This window comes from Lycium ferocissimum, chromosome 6 (genome assembly GCF_029784015.1).
Source record: "Lycium ferocissimum isolate CSIRO_LF1 chromosome 6, AGI_CSIRO_Lferr_CH_V1, whole genome shotgun sequence".
Taxonomy (NCBI): Eukaryota; Viridiplantae; Streptophyta; class Magnoliopsida; order Solanales; family Solanaceae; genus Lycium; species Lycium ferocissimum.
In genome coordinates, this window is record NC_081347.1 from 39,421,538 (window position 1) to 39,443,753 (window position 22,216).

The 22,216-nt window shown below is 37.9% G+C and overlaps 1 protein-coding gene across 5 annotated transcripts; it reads left to right on the forward strand.

The window, feature by feature from the left end:
- The first annotated feature begins 10,794 nt into the window (after window positions 1-10,794).
- Window positions 10,795-19,037, forward strand: LOC132059663 (superoxide dismutase [Fe] 3, chloroplastic). Of its 5 annotated transcripts, none has more exons than XM_059452355.1 (9): window positions 10,795-11,011; window positions 11,128-11,255; window positions 11,334-11,414; window positions 11,541-11,732; window positions 16,255-16,426; window positions 17,101-17,174; window positions 17,285-17,311; window positions 17,451-17,728; window positions 18,759-19,037. In XM_059452355.1, the coding sequence occupies exons 2-8, from the start codon at window positions 11,157-11,159 to the stop codon at window positions 17,679-17,681; spliced, it is 876 nt and encodes a 291-aa protein (XP_059308338.1). In that variant the 5' UTR covers window positions 10,795-11,011; window positions 11,128-11,156; the 3' UTR covers window positions 17,682-17,728; window positions 18,759-19,037. The 5 variants fall into 5 exon arrangements, with proteins under 5 accessions (XP_059308338.1, XP_059308337.1, XP_059308336.1 ...); XM_059452354.1 differs by having other exon boundaries at window positions 10,796-11,011; window positions 18,773-19,037; XM_059452357.1 differs by lacking the exon at window positions 18,759-19,037 and having other exon boundaries at window positions 10,799-11,011; window positions 16,255-16,430; window positions 17,108-17,174; window positions 17,451-17,474; window positions 17,556-18,093.
- The last annotated feature ends 3,179 nt before the right edge of the window (window positions 19,038-22,216 follow it).

Genomic DNA, 22,216 nt, shown 5'->3' on the forward strand with positions numbered 1-22,216 from the left:
CGGGGGACGTACTGTAGTATGATTATATGATGACTATGTATGATGATTATATGACCTTATCCACCGAGTCCCTCATTGGAGGGCCGGGTACGATGTACGTATATTACGATTCGATGATATGATATGGACACGCATGATATATGATTTAAAGGCAAGTAATATTTCGAATATCGTACTTGTTTCGTAAATTCCGGTCACGGCTACGATTATGTCTATCGTATTCCGTTTTACCTTTTCCGGACATTAAAATGTGACCCCCTTTCTGGGTCGTTTCATGCCGCGGTACGTACATACGGTTCGGTGATCCGGCCATCTGGACACCTATTCTCGCCGTCGGGAGTGCTCCTTTTATTCGGATCCCACATTCTCGGGCATATTCGTTCGTCGTGTGTATTCGTTTGTTCGGGAAATTACGGCGGGGCCGTCCCGTCATATGATTACATTGGTCCGTTTGCAGGTCCGTAGGCATACACGTGGGGTTGTGCCTACTCGTACGTACGTGTCCGTATGTTATATGTTAAGGGCGACCCCGTTGCCGCCGTGGCGCCCCGTTGTCGGCTCGCATTTGTATATATTTTGGGCCGTTGCGCCATATGATAGCCTTGCCGGCCTCTGATATATATATATATATATATGTTTGTGTCTGAGGCAGTGTGAGATAATTTGAGACAGCGGCGGATATTTGTATACGCATAAGCCATTTGTATGTGATTCGGATTCGATGAACGTGTTTGGGTGCCCAGCTCGGGCACTAGTCACGGCCTACGGGATTGGGTCGTGACATAGAAAGCAGACGAGGTGTGTAAAGCTTATCCTTCTTTTCTTTTGGCATGTCCTAGACGTAAGTAAGTTATGATATGTTATGAGCCTTGGAGGTAACTCTTTCAAATCCGAGCACGTTTACGATTCTTAATCGCTTCTGATGTTGACATTAGCACATATGGTCGGACTATAGTCCTTAAGTCTTATGTATGATTGAATTTCAAATGTTGCAAAAAGAATTTTGTTCTTAAAGGATCTTATGTCTAAAAATGTCCGTAACTTTCATAGACAGAACTGGATTGCTTTGATATGCTCGTAAGTGACTCTATAACGTATAATGACTTTAACTTTCGTAGGCGGGCTCGCATTGGTTTGATGCACCCTCGTCCGCGGCCCCAGACCTTTCTATGTTTGATTCTAACGACTTTCTGAAAGAACTTAATGTGACTATCGTTTTGACCCTCGAGCGTCGACACTTATCTATTTATCGAGTCTGTAATGACGATTATGTTCTTGATTTCCACAAGCTACTTCATATGGTTTGATACGCACCGGATTTCTAAGTGCTATTTGATATGCTCCCGAGCCGACATTCAAGGAAACTTGATTTGACTATTATTTGGCCTTTAAATGAGAGTTCGTTTGGAACATTCTGTTGAGTCGATAAAGATGATTGTGTATGTGTGGTTACTTACTACTCTGCTCGTGCGTATGTTTGTTACATCTTTCACTGAGTCCCGGGCCAGGACATGTTTTCGTGCACAGCTCTACTATATTATTCACCGAGTCCCTCATTAGAGGGTTGGGACACGCTATGTATATGATGATGTAATTATGATGTACATATGATGGAGACAGGATCTCCTCCACCCACCAGAAAAAAGGCCGGACACGTTTATCCACCGAGTCCCTCGTGCAGGTCGGACACGCTATTCACCGAGTCCTAGCAGCAGGTCGGACACGCTATATGGATATATATGATGATGATATGACCTTACCTACCGAGTCCACTCGGAGGGCCGGACACGCCATATATGGATATATATATGATGTTGATATGATCTTTACTCTACCGAGTCCCCATTTAGAGGGACGGACACGCTATATGTATACGGATGTACGAGAATAATTGTCCGATTGTGTCACTAAGCCCATAACGGGTTGGATATGATATTGTTATGCACGGGGTTGTGTTAAGGTTAAAGCGGTGTCCGATCCGATTATCGTCCTCGCTTTTGTACTTTTATCTCAGTTATGTTTACGTTACGCATTTTCATGCTTTACATGCTCGGTGCGTATTTAAATCGACCCCCCTTTCTTCTGGCTGCGTTTCGTGCCCGCAGTACGTACGATCGTTTTGGTGAGCGCGGTTTAGGACATCCATTCGCTGAGTGCTTCTTTGTTCCGGAGCCTATTTTGTGGTACGGAATTTTTATTGTATATGTATGTGACTATTCGGGGTACGGCGGTGTCACGACCCGACCTAAGACACGGCCGCGACGGTACCGAGGCCGACCACCGAGCACCCTCATTCTATTGCTTAACTTTTGCCTTATTCTTTCCTTACCGTATACAATCATAAAACGACTTTCATATCGAACATATTTACTTATATAACGTAGGCCCTTTGGGCTACCAAAATAATAATAATGTACATAAGCTTTCATTTACATAATGACTACGGGATCATACTACCCACACATACGTATCTACGAGCCTCTACTGGAATACTAGTGTCACGACCCAGCCCCGTGGGCCGCGACTGGCGCCCTATTTGGACACCCAAACGGACATTCACATCGTATCAAACCATTATGATCTATCACAGCTCAGACGTCACAATCATTAATTAAAACAGGCATGAAAATAGATATCAACTTAAGTGGTCGCGGATACAAAATGTCATATCAAAGTCAGAAGAGCGGCGGAATATACATCGCCGAACACATATATACACATATACTGACATATGGGCCGTATATCCCCCACGCACAAACGGACCGCATAAAGATACAAATTTCGACCAAAACATACATACGTAGGACCCTCGACCCACATAGATGACTACAGGCCTTTACAGACTCCGAACAGAAACATATGACGGGACAGGGCCCCGTTGTACCCAAATAGTCCAAATGTACGGACATATACATAACGAGAAGCATATATACCAACAAACGGGCTCCCGTTCAAAAGGAGCAATTCAAGATAGCGAGACGTGTAGCCTACAGCGGGTCTCCGGACGTATATCGGTACTGCGGGGCACGAAACGCGGCCCGAAAGAAAGGGGGTCGGTACGAAAGAAGGTGCGAGTATGTAAAGCGTAGAGTACGAAATCCAAACCGCAAGCGAAATATGAGTACAAAGAAGAAATACCAAATCAAGTATCAAACCCGCGCGGAAACATATACAAATAATGCAAATCAAAATCGTGCAAACGCTCGGGGAACGTGGCTACCACCCGACACCGGTGCCACAACACAACATACCCCGAGAAGGTTTCAAATCTCCGTACAAACCCCAAATATATCATATCACACACATGTCATATCGCGACGTCTCGCGTCGGCAAAAAACAAATCATATCATTAGCCATATCACAAGATAACTCCATATACGGTAACACGGCCTATGGCGAGGTCTCGGAAACCAAAACACAACATCCTTTGCCGAATTTGTCATAAGGCGCGCGATTACAAAACGGCCGGGCACCGCGAACGAAATCATAATCATTGGCACGAGTGGAGTAGTGCAGAAACCATATGCATATCAAAAATAAATTTCAGGACTCGACACTTAATTTCATATTCATATACATATACATTAGTGTCGAGTTAATCGGAATTGGTATACGAAAATTTCAGACTTTTAAGTTATCCAGTTTTCAAAAAAAATACATCGTAGATCATTCTCGGAAAATTCAGTGTCATTCATAGTAAAGAACACTCAAATAATATTATAAGGTATTTCGAACGGACCTTAGCGTCATAGGAACTGTTTCCTTTTATATCATGGAGAAATAGTACAATTAAACCAAATGAGGGAATTTTCGGGGCCTGCGGGCCCACCTCGGGTCAAGTTGAGGCGGCGGACATAAAACTACAAACATTCGGCTTCCTAAGGTCATTCATAATAGTTTCGGAGCGAATCAAATACGTTTGCATAGGTTACAAGGGTTTGCGCATTCTTTGAACCAATTATAAGGATTATAGTTCAATTTCGCTGAATGAATAGTACTCAAAATCAACCTCGGATTTCGAAGGGCAGAATTATTCCCGAGGTTCTGATTTTAACCTAGTATGACTAGGACATGCCAAAAGAAAGAAAGGTAAGCTTTACATACCTTACGGGCGTCTCACGCTCGCTTAAACTCAACTTCCGTTTCGTCCAGAATCTACAAATGGTCAAGATTGTCAAAGGTAAGTTATAGATTCTAAGTATTCAACTTAAGGTCATGTTGGTCTACCGAAATTTCGTGACACTTCCTATATATATGACATCCCCGAGAATCATCTCGGCTCAAAATATCAACAACAACAACCCAACAACATCAACAATCATTATAAACTACATTATGGCACAAATGGCCTCCTTTCTACATAGTTCAACAATTTCCATCCAAACTTCACATTATCAAACTAATATCAACATTTTCCGTATTCATTAACTAATTCAATATTATTCAAACATATTCCAATAACATTCCAAACAATATTCATAATTTCAAGCATTCCCGCCAACTTCCATATTCTATCCAAAGTCTCTACAAATGCAACGACGCTTCCAAATCACATTGTTTTCCTTCTAAACTCATCAACAACAATCATAATCAACATTTAGAACTTTCATTCCATACTTTATATAAAAATCACATAAATTCACATAATTTTCCCATAACCACATACAAGCAATTCCAATGCCAATTCAAGTCATTAAACCTTTGTTTACATTACTAAGATCACAACAACACAACTAACAAACTAATTGAACTTGAATTCATTCTCTTCCATGTCAACATGGCTCACGGCCAACATGCTTGTTTACACACACACACGCCATGCACTCACACACCAAACTTTCATAATTCTCGTCTAATTCTAATCATTATAACATATAAACTCATTCCATAACTTCAAACATACAATTCATACCTTTTTCTTCAAATTCCAACTTTCCACAAACGTCGCTCTTTTGCTAAATTAATTATACCACGTTGAAGAGCGTCTTGAGCTTGTTAAGAATTCAAGAAGAACAAGATTTTTGGATTGAAGTAGAAGGCTTGGAAATTTTTTCTTTCTCTTCCTCTCTATTCGGCCGAATGGCCTCTTCAAGTTTTGCTCTCAATTTTTTTTTGTGTTTTGTGATTTTCTTGAAGGTTCCATGACTTATCAACATATATATATATATATAATACCCCCTTCATTAAGTTGTCACATGTTGATCACATGACAACTTAATATGGGTTTGGGCCAAACAATATGGCCGGCCACCCCCTATGGTTGGGCCTCCAATTTTCCTTATTTTTTTTTTAGCCCAATCCATATTAAATCTCGTTTTGTAATTTCCGAAACTAATTTCCGAAATTCCAATTTTTCCCTTGGCCTTCCTCCATATTTCCACACCAATATTTTTCCTAAACAACATAACATATTAACTACAATCAAAATATTGACTTATAACATACAAGTCACAATTACTTCGAAATTTCCCGAATATGCGAAAACACGGGATATAACAACTAGACATATGGACGGGACAGGACCCCGCCTTGCCCAAAATACATGTACACAAAATGATGTCTCGAAATAGCACCTCCGGAATAAAGGAGGGCTTCTTCAACTCCGCTGATGGCTACGTTTGAATCGGCACGTCTCCCCGTCTACTTTTGTGGGCATAAACACGGCGTCCAAAGAGAAGGACGTCGGTACGAATATTGTGCGAGTATGTAAAGCGTGAGCGATAATGATGGAGAAACATAACGGTAATATATGAAATAACATAAGATGGGAGACATTAACATTCTCTTCATAGTACTTACATTTTCCGTAGGGACGTTCCATGTTCTATTTCGTGCTCGTATACATACATTCATATCTTTTACTTACTTACCTGTCGTATCTGATCTCATTGTCATACTCATGCTCGTACCACATACTTTGCATATACATGGCCCTTACTCGGCACTTACATGGTATTAACATACCCGTACTCTAATCAGCACATATACATAGCATAAGCGTACTCGTAAAGATATCATATACTTATCTCGTTCGTACTCACGGGGCGTGATGCATATGACATAATCATACATATAACATAATCGTATTCATATAGATTAGTATCATTCGTACTCGTATTCATATAGATTAGTATCATTCGTACTACGCCCTCTCGGCTCGGTGGGTTCACTAGCATACGTACTCGGCCCTCTTGGCTCGATGGCATTGCTTGGTATACGTACTCGGCCCTCTTGGGCTCGATGGGACCCTTTGCGTACGTACTCGGCCCTCTTGGGCTCGATAGGCATGGGATTATACGTACTCGGCCCCCATGGGCTCGATGGGCAACGACGTACATACGTACTCGGCCCTCGTGGGCTCGATGACTTAATGGCATTAAGTACTCGCCCCGCACGGGCTCGATACACACATATATATACACATACATCACATAGGGGTATCATGACCTTAACATATCTAGTCATCATCTTGCATTCATCACACACATACATATACTTATCATAATGTCGCATATATTTATACACATTTGATCGTTATCCGTATTCGGCCTCGTAAGCTCGACGGTATTTCGTATTCGGCCACGAGGGCTCGATCACATCCACATGTCTCATATCGTACGTGCATCATCATCTCGCCATAGTACATATATTTGTGCATAGACACCATATACTTCATGTACTTGTCATCATACATTATCGTAGGTTCATCGCTATCATTTGTTTCATGAAGATGTTATCCTTTCATCTTTAATCGTGTCATAATCGCATCATAAGCATATCATATTTTAGCATTCTTACGCCACATATAACTATGCATATCCTTAACATATACATTTGAACTCAAGACATTTGTATTTATATCGGGGTGACATAAGGTCGTGGACCCCGACTTCGTTATGGGACATTCATATGTATATTGCCTCGCATGAAGGAGCAAGCATGAGGTGAGTGGGCATAATGATCAATACCATTAGATTACGGATATAGCGTTATTAGCGTCATAGGAGCATTATACCATAGACCATAGCATCTCTAGTCTTTAGCTTACTATCATCATTATCGTATTCGTGCTCATAAGATACCTCTTATCTCGTATAGCTATTCATGAGTGGGGACTCTTGACTTTCTTGGAGATAGGAATCTTATAGGAGAGGAGAAATGCATACATGGATTCATGCCTTAGAAGAAAGGATTAGCCTTACATACCTTTGTCGTCTAGCTTATTCTATCGCTTGCTCGTTCTCCTTTACTGCTCTCGTTTACCTTCAATGGAATTCGTATCAACATTTGCTATATAACCTTATGAAAACGTACTTACTAAGGCTATAGGAATTTGGGCAGCATTCCCTTGTTTATACTACTTTCCGCCATATTCCATATCAACTCCCAACATTCACAATAATCATCATGATATCACCAACAACAACTGTCATTCATTCATATGATTCGTATTTAATAATTCACTTCAAATTCCCATAATCATGACTAAAAATCCATCGTCGTATTATTTCGTATCCTATGCTTATTTCATGTTCTAAATGTCATTTATAATGCATTCACACCACAACACAACAACAATCACAGCTTGATTCAAACTATCTCTCAAAACGTCACTATTCATCAATCATGACCCATGTGTTGTACTCTTCTACAATCCATGAATCTTATCTCAATAATACTTCAAATAACATGTAAAGTTCATGAAACTTACCTTAAATGATGGAGGAATAAGCTTGGAATGGTGATTCACCCTTAGCACCAAAACCCTAGTTCAACTCTCTTGGATTTCTTGACTTGGAAGACTTTTAATGGGTTTCCTCTACTTGATTCTCTTGTTTTCTTGTTATTGATCCTTGATTTCTAGGGATTTCTCATGAGTGAAATGTGTGGAACTCTCTAGAGGTTTCTTGAAGTGCCTTGAAGAAAAATGAGCTTAAGTCCCTTTTTAAAAATCCCAAAATCTGATCCTTAATGAATTATTGTCGGGATGAACAGTGGTCGTAAACCACAGTTTACGGAACGTATACTAGTTTACGGTCCGTCCTCCATGGCCGTATTTAAGCATAAGGAAAACGAGAAAGTTTGGCCGAAGGACCGTGGCAGTTTACGACTGGTTTACGGGCCGTAAACCCGTTTACGAAAGCCGTATCTGGGTCGTGTTTAACCATTTCAACACTTAACAGAAACTTGAGATTTTTGGCAAGGCTGGAGACGATCGCACTATACGGTCCGTAAATCACTTTACGGGCCGTATTATTGCACTATACGACCACCGGCCGGAAATTTTCGCAACTTTACTATTTCCACAAAATTCATGATTGGCCATTCCCGACTTATCAACACATCATATACTCAAGCTCTTCATCGTTCTACTCTTCACTCAAGTACGAAAAGATTCCGAGGTGTCACAGGCGGGGCCCTGTCCCGTCATATGATTCTGTTATGACTCTTAGAGGTCTGTAGACACATATGTGGGTTGTGTATAGTTCTGTTCAGTTGTGTTCGTATGATTTGTGTTTTGGGCGGTCCCGTTCGCGAGGGGCGCGACCTTATCGTGCGTGTACATATATTCGAACATATTGTGTATATTACGACAGCCTTGCCGGCTATTGTGAGTATATATGTTTGTATGTGACAGGCTGAGACAACGCCCGACTTTCATATATATTTAAGTTATTCGTGTATTGATTGCGGTTAGCAGGTGTGTATTAGTGCCCAGCTCGGGCACTAGTCATGGCCTACGGGGTTGGATCGTGACATAATAGTGCCAAGGAACGTACGACCCGATCCATATATAATAGTGCCGAGGAACGTACGGCCTGATCCATATATAATAGTGCCGAGGAACGTACGACCCGATCCATATATCATCATCAAGGTGCACTAACTGATCAGGTGGTAATGCGTATATAACCCCTATCCTTTTCCCCATACCCCATATACATATAATATACACGTATATAATGCCTTCTGGTCACGGGTCAATATGCATATGAATATGAATGCAATGCATAAATGAAATGAATACATAGAACTCTCGGAATAAAATGATGCCACACTAACTCTGGTGGACAAGCTGCCGAATAGATTACTAATACATGAAATCTCTACGAACATATAAACAAGGAACATCATAACGAATACCCGATCATCGGGATCCATAAGTACTCTGTGCTTCTAAGAGTAGAGTAATGTGAAGCTCGTTTACTCGCTTGTTCGTTCATATCATAGGATCATGCCAAAATGAAAGAAAGGACAACCTTAACATACCTTCTTGGTCTTCTTAACTACTTACGTTTATCCTCACGAGCTCGCAAATCTACATTTGAGAGAATTCATGCTATCGTTAGACTTATCGTCGTATACATATATCAAACTTTCAAATTAAACTACTTCATATCTGTCCGAAAATCGGCAAAGATCTCCCCCCGTTTATATGCCTAGCCCGAAATCATAATCCAACAACCAACAACAATAACAACAATACCAACATCAACAACAACATCATCAATACCAATATGCTCCATAAAACATCCCTCACGATGTTTTTCCAATTTTCTCAACTAAACAACTCGTTATACGAGTATTTAATAACTTTATCTCCATAAACAAACCTAAATCAATATCAATAAAGGAATATTCATACCTTTCCTCCGCTAGAACCACAATATCTTCACTTTCCACCTTGAGTTCAAGCCAAAACTCGCCGAAATACGATTTTATAACCGCAACTATACACTGTCGGAACCTAAATCTGGAGATTAAACTTGATTTGGGCTAAAATTTGGTGTTTGGGAGTTGGGGGAAAGTTTCCTGAATTTTGGAGAGGATTTGGGGTGTGTGGAATGAAAAATGAGGGGTAAACCCTCATGTATGCATTTGAACTGCTTTCAAACTCAGTTCAAATTTAGACACGAGACCTGAAGTTTCTAACTTCAGTCCCACTAATTCAACTTCAGACCTGCATATTTGAATTTGATTTTGAGACTATTGCCTGGATTTTTTCGGCTTAAGAAGGCCGCGTGAGAATGAGAATCACTTCAGAACAGGGGAATGAGCGTTTTAGAACGGGGATCTAAAACCTCTACAACATGTTGCGGAGGCTTCGACCGTAAGAAGGTCTTTTAGCTTCCTCAGGGCAGCATGGCCGTGTGAAGCTTAGCTTGTTTTGGCAGCCATATGATGATTCAAGTTCGCGGTAGGCGTAGTAGGAGCTAGTTAGATTTTAATTTTTTCTTATAAAGTTAGGTTATTCTTGAAACAGAAAAGGGCCAAAATTACCCCTGAACTTTGAAAAATAGTTCATTCATACCTTTCGTTATACTTTAGGGCCTTATACCATAAATTATCTTTATGGGGTGATTATACCACTTAAGCCCCATTTGTACGTGGCGTCATTATGCTTCAAAATTATTTTGCCCTCAAAATAATTTTTTACCCACTAATACGAAATTATTAATTTTTTTTGCTGGAAAAATTATCCATATTATTTTTGCTGAAATTTTTTTTTTTTGGTCGGATTGAGTTATTTTAGTGGGTAAAAAAATTATTTGAGGTAAAATAATTTTGAAGGGCGGGATGATGACGCCGCGTATAAATAGTTACAGAAGGGTATAATTGATCTAATATAGATAAGCATGATAATTACCCTAAAGATAACGAAAGGTATTTAACGAACTATTTTTCAAAGTGAGGTAATTTTACTTTTTCCGTTCAAAATAGAGGTCCTAAAAACTGCTATTTATGCTCTTGGCTCCTTAATTGGGAGTTTTGGGCTTATATCTGTGGGCCATATAAAGTAGCCCAATAAATGACATACTGGTGAGGAAATATCTTAGAACACCATTATCTTCTAACATTCTCATCTCTATTGAGCGGGAAAAGATACCGACAAAGTGAAGAAGGAAGAAAAGCACACAGACATAATCACACTCGTAGGAGAAGCTAAAGAGAGGGCAAACTGATAATTGAAGGAACAATTTTACTATACAGAGAAGTCATTCTCGGCGTGTAAGTTATTTACGCCTCCAAACTTGCGGACAATGTGTTTGTTAAAATGCCTCAAATACTAAACTGAGCTAAGTGCTTCTCCTATGGACCCAACGATGTTAATTTTTTGTTTGCAGTGAAGCGTTTCTGAGCAAAGGGAAAGGAAATGAGTTGGTGTTGTTGTAATAGTGTTTGCACTTCAAGTTCTAGACAACTGTTGGCGACTAGTGATTTGTCGAGCATACCCAGTAGAGTATCAAATGTGGTAGGTGTTTCTGACTCTACGTCCTTGTCTTTTGTATCTTCTGTATGCATGTGTTAAATGGTAGTGTTTATATTGCAGGGTTTGCAGCAGAAGAGAAGCCTTCACGGGGTACCAAAAGTTTTTGCTTATTATGGCCTTAAAACCCCACCTTATAAGCTTGTAAGTTTTACTGTGTTTTGTTGGCTTTTGATATATAATTCCAAAAAAGAATAATAGTAAACATAAATCACACCGAGATATGCAATGTCCTAATTAATGGCTACTGATTTAACATATACGTTGTAGGATGCACTAGAACCATATATGAGTCAAAAGATGCTCGAGGTACATTGGGGAGAGCATCATTGCGGTTATGTTGAAGCTCTTAACAAACAACTTGAGAAGAATGACATGCTTTATGGATGCACCATGGACGAACTTATCAAAGTAACATACAACAATGGAAATCCATTACCTGAATTCGGTGTTGCTGCCCAGGTAATGGCCTCAAGACTCTATCACGCCATCCTGCATCTTCATTGAAAAATAATTGGTTGTTCTTTTAATATTATGTGTAGCCAACATTGTGAGCTTAAGAATATTTATCTCCAATATTTAAACGAAATGCCTAAGCAAGTTGCTTGCTAGGCAAACCAGATATTATTGTTAGATGGGAGTTCTCCTTCTGCCTTGCTAGAGTCAACCAAGTTTTTCTTTGACCGGAACTTCTTTATATGCCTTTTAAATATTTTGAGTTGTTAATTATTGTGATTTTTAGTACTTTTTACGTAGTTTCCAAATATATAAATTTTATTTCAAAAAACTTAAAGCTTCTATGTTTGAATTCACAGTCAAAGTTTAGAAGTTTGAATCTCAAAATTCCAACTGTGCCACATAAATTGGGAGTAATAGTTTTCATATGCGAAAAGATTCTCTATCTATAGATCTCGATGCAACAGACAGGTGGAGGGTCAATTGGTGGAACCCATGAGTTTTAACCCGGAAAAGTATTTTGATACGTCAAATCATATAAAAGAAAAGGTACAGCATTGTCAAAGAGACCCGAAGAGATACAAATAAGTTTGAGAGGAGCATAACTAGTAATGTTACCTTTCAACACATTAGTTTATTATGTGCTAATAATCACTCGTGCGATGTTTTACATAGTTTTTACTCCATAAAATCGTGTGCCGACTTTATAAATTACATTCTCATTTGTAATCCCCTATTTTGTCAGTGTCCTAATTTACTCTTGAGGTTTTTCATTAGACATCTCAGTTATTCGAATCTCCAAGTTAAGCCTTTTGTATTTAAGTTCGAGCAATGTGGTTAATAGCTTTTCCATGTGAAAGTTGGTCCTAAATTCTCGTTCAGGCTGCTAAAACATTCTTCCCTGGATCTAACTTGGTTCTCTTCCTCTATAATTCAATTTCTCCCTCCTTCGCCCACTCTCACCCTACCCACTATTGTCTGCAACTTGTGTCTTATACTCTTATATCAGATATGTTTCGACAAAAAGTCACTTCTAAATGGAAGAATGTTATAAAAAACAAAATCATTAGAAAATTCTCCATGTTGACTACTAGATGTAAACGAAATAAATTAATGTGTCCTCTCACGGGTTTAGCTTTTAAATAAGTGGTCATACGATCAAACATGGTAGATCTTACATTTGAATCTCACTGCCACCATCTATGAAATATTCCATGCGCGTGACCCAGAAAATGAGATCTAGGCCCGAACGAGAGGATCTCAGACATGAAATGAATAAATAAATAAATGTATTCCATCTCTAACAGCTTAAACTTTTAGAGGAAGTTATCACAAAATTGATCAGTGAGTACTCAGATGCCTTAAGGATTAGTTGCTTTGGAGCACGTTGTATAAGCAAGAGTTGGAATCTACACGTTTTGTTGCATGCCATGCCACACATCCCATTTCATGATCTTTAGTTCAGCAAAGATCCCCTGCATGTTTGCTATCGAAGAAGAAGACTTTTTTCTTTATGAAGGAAGGAATTACATTAATAAAGCATCAAGAAGATGCAGATTTGCAAAGATAACAAAAGAAGATGTTAGTTTCTTGTCTGTCCTAATGTATACTTACTTTTCGCCTATGGACAAAACACGTTACCTAACCTGTTCTATGAATGAGTTTGCGGAATAAAAATCAACAGGAAGGTAAAGGACACAGTATTTTTACGTGGAAACCAACTGGCTTAAAAGGTGATAAAAACCACGACCTACAGACCTGTAGGATTTCCCCAACAGCTTCACTACAACAAGAGCCAACAGTTACAATTACACTCTCTGTAACCTAACTTCTAAACCCAACCTTGCTACCCAGCCTCTGACTAGCAAGCTATCTCCAAGTAGTAAACTTCCTACTTGGAGTTACAATAGTTTGTATCTACTTTTTATGCTTCTTAATAAGCGAATAAAGATACAACTCGATAAACCAACCTAATACACAAATCTAGACTTCAGAACTGGGAAACATTATTCAGTAAAACAGCTCCATCGATCCTTCTCTGTGTAATAGGGACGCAACCCCGGATTCTTGAATATGCTGGATATATCTTTTGACAGCACAATATTCTGAATTCTCTCTTTGTGGGTGCACAAACTTCTTGGAAAGACCTGGGTATTTATAACATTATGCTCCGCAGGTCGGTGAACACAAAACCCTTTACTAGTCGGTCTATGACACGCACGTAGGGTTTGTGTAGTATTTGGATTCTTGCCTTAGTGAGTCCGCTCCTTGTATGTGTAGGAGGCTTACTAATCCCTACAAATATGGCAATGAATCTTTCATACTTGACCGCCAAGTTCTTCCCATAATTCTGCAAATCCCAGTTGCTGTAGGACTTGCCTTGGAACATGTTCACGAACCTATTTCATCCACCTGGTTCGTCTGCCTCTGAATCTCTGCACTGTCTGAGATAGAACATGTTCTTAAACCTGTTTCATCATCCCTTTCACATTCATACTTCTGACTTCTTCTTGAGTCTACTTTTGGTATGGATGATGGAACATGTTGACAGACCTGTTTCATTGATCAAGTGCTACTCTGTGTCTGTCTGCTTCACATGCATTTATTTATTGCTGGAATAAATCATGCCTTCAATCTTGACTCACTCTTTGACTTCTGATTTTGTTCTTGCTCTGTGATGGAACATGTTTGCAGACCTGGTTCTTCTGTTAACCTGATTCACATGCTTTGTCTGCAAACTCTTTAGCTGAACAATTTCTTCCTTCTGAACATTGTCTTCTGAGTCTGAGTCACTTCACCTCTCCTCTTCTTCATTATCTCACCACTGCTGGTTATTCATCCACTGCAACTGATTCCTCCACTGTACTTGATGACTCCTTTGTATAGAACAGTTTGCATACTTGTTCTATTTCTTCAATGAACTGCTTCTTCCACTGAGTCATCTTATCTCCCTTTGCTGCGTTGTTCAGTTGTTCTATTCATAGATCCATTCATGCTATACACTGAACATCTCTGTGACCAGGCCACTTCATTCTCTCCTCTTGGACTGTGCTTGTCTGTATCTGGTACATGTATTTTGACCAGTTCCATTCACCTGTGCACTCATCATTCCATCTCCTTTGCTCAGCATCTCTGATCTGCTTCTATGTAATGGAATTCTAATGGAACATGTCTATGGATTTGTTCCAACCATCATACCTCTTTCTCCTAGATCATTACATCATTGCTTTGTACTCTGAGCAAACTTCCGCTAGGTCAACTCTTCTCATTCCTCTTCCATCATCATTGACACTTATCTTTGCATTCATTTCATTACCCTTAGTTCAGTTAGTGTCTGATGTGTATGTGAACCTGATTCATATTTTTGCTCTTCTCTGCAGTTTCTTCGCTCCTTCAGCTGATTTACTAGTTCTGAATCTTTACTTTTTCAATCATCAAAACAGTCTTTACTTTGTCAATCATCAAAACTTCACACATGGCTTTATGCCAACAGAAGATACTAAGTTAACTCCTCTACAATATCTAAGCTAAGATCAGGGAGCTAACAAAGTCCAAAATTTTTATCCACACTATTAACAGGAGTGAAAAATTTATCCATACTATTAAAAGAAGCCTTTTTCTTGTATTATGTAAATCTCTCTGATAAGACAACTTTTTGTAGGTTGTACTTTTTCGCTTCTTATGGTGAACAGCATTTTCTTTTATTCTGAGTGAAAATACTCTTGGAAATGATACTACTGAATGTTCATGTATACACATGATTCCCAGGAAAATGCTGATATAGAGGAATACCAAGCAAATTATAACCATAATAGGGGTTTTGATTAGGCCGGATTTATCTTTTAATACCTATAAGCAAAAGTTTAAATGCCCTCAGTTGGTATTCCTGCCATCTTAAAGGAATCATCTCTTCAGTTGGTATGCAAGTCAGGAGCTTCAATTCAGGCCTGTGTTAGTCTCATTAAAGGAATCATCTCTTTTAGATGTCTTGTCAACTTGTTAATGTTTGATGACACATTTAGCTTTTTGGTACTCATCTATATGTTGGTGGAGAAAAGGAGTTCAATGCGGAGATACCCCAAGTAGGAGGGGTTTAGCTATATTTTGGACATAGGAATAATTTTCTTGGATTTGTATTTAGATATGTAAATTGCTGTTGAAAGTGGCACCGAGACAATTGGAGGCCACAGTAAAATTGACTGGAAGCATCATATGTCTACCAATAAGAAGAGAGAAGACAGAGGGAAGACCTTTTGTTGAAAGATAAATGTATAAAATGAAGTCTACAAGTAAAAATATTGTAGGACGTAGCCAGCTGGATTCTGATTTAAGAATCATTCAAGCATCAAATTCATATCTCTGAGGATTTTGTGGCTTTCCCCAAAAAGAATTTTCTGTTGAATTTCACTCTTTAACTTTTTGAATTTTTCCAATCAAGAAGAAATCGAGCTTCTCTTTCACCTCATTTGTGTATATTCTGTGAACCTAAATTTAACAAGGACAAACTTGTGGATCTTATTCTTTCCAGGTATGGAATCATGATTTCTTCTGGGAATCCATGAAACCGGGAGGTGGTGACATGCCAAAATTAGGACTTCTTCAGCTGATTGAGAAGGATTTTGGTTCATTTACCAACTTTAAGGAGAAGTTTATAGAAGCAGCTCTCACATTATTTGGCTCTGGATGGATTTGGCTCGTCTGTAAGTTGCTAAATATAGCTAATGCGCTAAATCTATTTTACGCTGGTTTACTTTCTTCTTCAGCTGCTCTTAATGTAATGAGAAAGCTGTAGGATTTGGGAACTAGAATTGATGTTCTTTCTGCACTCTTCTTTTGATGTTGTTTCACTTCTCCTTGTTTATGTGTTTCTCCAAACCATATCATTAAGCAACTTCATTCAGGGACAGCTAGTGGTCAGTTGTATAACTAGACCATTTTATAAGGATTACTAGTGCTTTTTGTTTCTCAAACTCGGACTTAAATTTCCAATTCCCATCATTATTTTTCATTTAGTATGTTTGACAGTTAAAAAATGAGAAAGATCAAGCTTAGATTTTGGCCTGAGTCTCCTCTACAGTGTGTGTACAGACCGAGTTCAGAATGAAGTTCTGGACTTCATCTTGTCTGTCGACTCAATTCTTGTATAATCATGACAGTTTGGTAGATGAATGGTTATTGCAATTTGTAGTCATCAACTATCATCTAGACATGGTCATTTTTCTCAACATTCAAATATTCACTCCTCTAGATCCCTAAAGTTTTCATCACATGAACCTCCCGATTCATCAGTTGGAAAGTCTTTATAGGCATTGTCAACCACAGTTGAACAGTCCATGCAGGCTCTTTGATAACACCTTCAATTTGATTATTTCAGTGAACAGAGAGGAGAAGCGTCTTGCAATTATTAAAACATCAAATGCTGTCAACCCTCTTGTGTGGAATGACATCGTGAGGATTATTTTTCCTAATGTTCAATAACTTGTAAAACTTCCATAGAAATTACATATTATTGTTTACCAGTACTTGCATGTTCATTTGGTATCTCTTTGATTCTGCAGCCCCTGATCGGTTTGGACTTGTGGGAGGTGAGTTCTGTATTTTGCCCTTATTTACCCATGTACCCTGAAAGAAATCACAAACCTTTTAGCGTTTGCATTCCCCGTGCTAATACAATGATGTTGAGAAAAGATACATTCATTATTACTTGTTCTTCCTGTTTTGCAGCATGCTTATTATCTGGATTACAAGGTGACCCATAGTTCTTCCTTTCTGCTTTCTGCAAAGAGATTCTTTCTAATGTGTCTGTCTTTGTTTCCTCTCTTTTCACAGAATGATAAAGCAAACTATGTTAATGTGTTTATGAATCATCTTGTCTCTTGGGATGCGGCATTGGGACGCATGGCTCGAGCACAGGCCTTTGTAAATTTAGGCGAACCCAAAATCCCTGTTGCATGACATGTTCCTTTAAGCAGTTCTTACAGCATATCCGTGTGCAAGAACAGGTATTTTAGCAGTAAACTCTCTGCATTTGCTTCGTTCCTTGGTGGAAGGTGCATTGTTTAGGAACAAGCGCGCTGAGTTGAGATATATACACACTTTCTGGCAAAGTAATTCAGAGAACATTTAACGGAAGAACATATTAGATGTTAGATTTTTTTCTACTGCGGATCAGCACAAACAGATTACTGCACTAGGAATTTCATTGTTTTCGCATAATTGCTAGCTTGTAGTTTGAAATAGGTGTAGGCGACTGATTATCAAGCAATAATATAATGAGACATAATTGTGTACTGAATGACTCCTTTAGACTGAGCAACTGGCTTTACATAAATCAATGGGTCAATATTGTTTCAGTTGCATGATATAATTGTCTATTTTGGATAAAAAATGAGTTCTCTGATCAGTAATAGTAAAACGAAATCAAGGTGGTATTTCAACTTTCTCACCACCAATGTTTCAGCTCTTTATGATACAAGCACTCCCCCCTTTTTTAGATTAAAAAAAAGGATAGTGCAGTGCACGAACAATCTCGGATTCATGTAGGGTTTCAGAAAGAGTCGCTTTCTAAAGGGGTGTAATGTCTGCTACTTATTATGATGCATATATTAGTGGTTGATTTTACGACTTGCGTTCATTGCCTATAACTCATATGCAGACAACTTTCTCTTTTTTTTTTTTTTTTTTGAAATTTGAATTGAAGACGTCTCACTTTGTTGACCGCTAGACCACAAAATACAAGTTTGACTTGTTCTAGTGTCTTTCGGGTATAACAATTTATATTGAAGTGGTCTGAATGATATTTTTATTTTATTTTATTTTATCTATAGAAGTAGATTTTTAGGGAATTAAACAACTATAGCTAGTTGTGTAGGGCAGCTATATGTTCAACTTTACGACGTTACTAAGATGGCAAAAAAACAAATCATTAAACTACCTTCATACCACACGATCTTTCTTTTGAGCTGCATCAGTACTGAAGGATTCATCATTCCATCTGTTACCTTAGTTCCATTGGTGTCTAAACATATCCAGGAATATTCAAACAGGGATCAGAAACCCTGAGGAATGTGAAATAGAGCCTCATCCAGAACCACCCGTGCAAGTTTTACTGGATGTGGCTAGTTCGTGCTTTCCAAGGCCCTGCCTGTGACTCATCACGGGAGAAGAAAGCATGCAAACTTGGAAAAGGAGGAGCCGCTCTCGTCCCTAAATGACATTTCAATCATATTTTACCTTCTTTCTAACATAAAACATACGTGATGTAAGCATCAATTGTTGATTTGAATATATATAATTTTAAAAAAACAATAACACATTCAAAATAGCGGATCAGAAAATATCATACACCTATATTTATGCATGCAAATTGCAAGGTGCAAGGTGTGGTCATCAACCATATTATTTTACTATTAGTACTCTTAATAAGAGTGAATCGGGAGGAGCTTTCCGTCAATGTGCCCTCCGATTTGGGTAATATAATTTCAATGATATTTTTATTCAGCTGGAATTGTCAAAAGATTTCTACCAACATGGGTCCCACACATGAATCCACTTTACCCAGCAGAAATGTTACTGTAGCAATTGCGGGCCCCAGTTGTTTTCCCCTTTGCCTTGAAAAAAGTTCGAGGATTTGACCAATATCATCCTCATTGTTTCACCCTAATTTTCATTGCATGCTCATACTATCTCACTTATCTGATAACATCCCTTATGTTTTCAAAACTTAATCAAAAACATCCCTCTGTTAACTTTTTTCTTCAACTCTAAAGGAAAATCTTTATCACGTGAGTTCATGTATCTTTTTTTTTTTTTTTTTTTTTTCATTTTTCAATTAAACTTTGCACAAGCTTTTTGAAGAACATAAACAATTTGTGAATGACATAAAATCAGCACTACTGCTAACTTTCTTCAAAGTTTTCTAGCTCTTATTTCTTTTTCCATGGGATCAGGAATGGATCTCGTCTAGTTACTAAGAAGATAACTTCCTTGGTATTTCTGAACAATCAGCTATCTTTTTTGGAAGTTGAGGACTATAGTCCGCGAAAGCAGCGTCAAGCAAAAGGCAAACCTGATTTAATTTGTTGTTAAGTGATATTTTGAAATTTTGAATAAGTCTTCAACTTGAGTGGTCTTTTCCAAACTGCTGATTTTTTATTGTACATTTATAGAGTGGTCTTTTCCAAACTGCTGATTTTTTGTTGTACATTTCTATAATGTCATTTCTCTGGATTGAGTTTACCCTTTTCCCCGTCTTTATGAGGAATAATTGAAATAGTTTGGATCTGTGAGGTTTTGAATGTAAAGAAATGAAAGGATAATTTTTTGGAGAAAGCCTTAGTTTGTTTAATATTCGGCCAATTAGTCAGTTACTTTTTTATTCTCTGAACAGATTGTTGGAATTATTTAAAAGTGAAAAAGAAGAAGCAATGCATGGGATCAAAGAGAAAATTTCTTTAGAAAAGATTGAAAAACAAACGGAGGGATGTTTTTGGTTAACTTTCGGAAACTTAAGGGATGTTATCAATTAAATGAGATATCATGAGGATGCAATGAAACTTAGTAGGCGTTTGGCCATGCGTTTTCAAATCATGGTTTGAAATCATGATCCGAAACCAGCGTTTGGACATGCGTTTTGACTCATGGTTTCAAACCTCAAATCATTCAAAAAGGCATGATTTGAGGTTTGAAATCATGGTTTAAACTTTTTTAAATATAAAATTTAACCCATAAGTTTATATTTTGTAAAAAAAAATAATTCATAAGTTGGTAGATATTTTTAACAATTACCCCCATCAATCATTTACCAATCTCATTAACTTCTACCAACTTTTATTTATGTCTACCAACCTTTAATTTATGTGGGAGGATTATATTAAAGAGTAGTTACATTACTATTCATGTTAAATTTTCGTTTTTATTGAATTAAAGTTTGATTAATTGATGTTGTATTTTTTAGAAAGGTAGTGTATTAATTTTGTTATGATCTATGACTTGCTCATTTGGTAAGATTGTATAAGAATTGAGAATGTTTTGATAGTTTTCACAATTTTTGGAATTTTTATGTCTATAAGAGAAAATACAACTTAAAATATCCAAATTGCATGTCCAAACATGATTTGAAATCATGTCCAAACGGGGCCTTAGGGTGAAATAATAAGTAGGATGATATTGGTCAAATCCTCCAAAAAGTTCCCTGAACTTGAGGGCCCTGCTGAAAGTAACTTGACTCTGCATTTGGTTAACATATAATGTATTTGGTTATTCCAGAGTCCGGAACTTTTCTAACCCAAAACATTTTTTTTGGATCCAAACTAATCCGTTAAAAAAAAAAAAAGAAAAAAAAGAAGAAGCCCTTCTACGCACAGATTCTGTGCGTAAAACCACTACCAAAATTCCACTGCAACCTCCCATTTTCAGCATACTCTTCTCTTTCATTTCCTCCATTTTCACCCTTTCAACACACTTTTGTACTCCTAAAAACATGTCTCAAAGTTTTGAAACTTCAAAGTTTGCTATACAACCCGATATTTGTGAATGCAGTTATTATTGTAAACTAAAAACATCAAAGCCCAAGATAATCCGGGTAGCCGTTTTTGGCGTTGCAAAGTGCCCGAAGTAAGTGTTTTTACATTTTTTTAGTGTTTTTCTTCTTCACGTTATCCACATATTTAACTTTAAAAAACTGATTTTCTTGTAATGTTTATAGGATATGGGCAGTTGCAAACACTTTCGGTGGGAAGATAGCATTCACGTGGATAAAACGGTGGCAGCGAAGTTTAAAAATCTACTTTTTGATAGAGATACCGCGACTTCACGTATCTCTAGAGATACCGCTAAGTTCGACTCGCAATTTAAGCTTGTGGAAGTTGAAGAAAAAACTAAACTTTTGGAGGTCTTGCTCATCGGTTCCGAAAAAAAAAATGAATTTTGCTGAAGTCTAAACTTAGAGACGCTCAACACGAGAAAATAGTTTTGAAAGAAAAACTTAAATTGTGAAAAATTATTTGTGGTATCTTGTTGTTGTTCATTATTTATATGTATTTTGTTTATTAAGTTTAATATTTTTATGAATTATGTTTTTAACTAGTTGTACCTTTTTCCCCTATAATGTAATCCGCACCCTTTATGTACTAATTTATTTGTGTTTCTTTGTTAAATTGTTAATTAATAATAGACTTTAACAATAAAAGCAAATTAAAAACATGCCAAACTAATTCAAATTGATGACTTCATCATAAAATAAAAATACAAATTAACAGCCTTAGTCTGAAACTTAAATGACCCATAATCTAAGATAGTGAGCCTAAATAGACCCTAATCATCATCGAATAGTCCCAATATCGTCCTCGAACGATATTGGCGGTCTCTCTAACACACATCTTTTTTCGGAGATGTTAGTTCTCTGCTGGTTGATGATGCTTGTTCTTCGCTTGAACTTTAGCATGTAAAATCTACAACATCTTGTCAACATTCTATTATTTTCTTTTCTA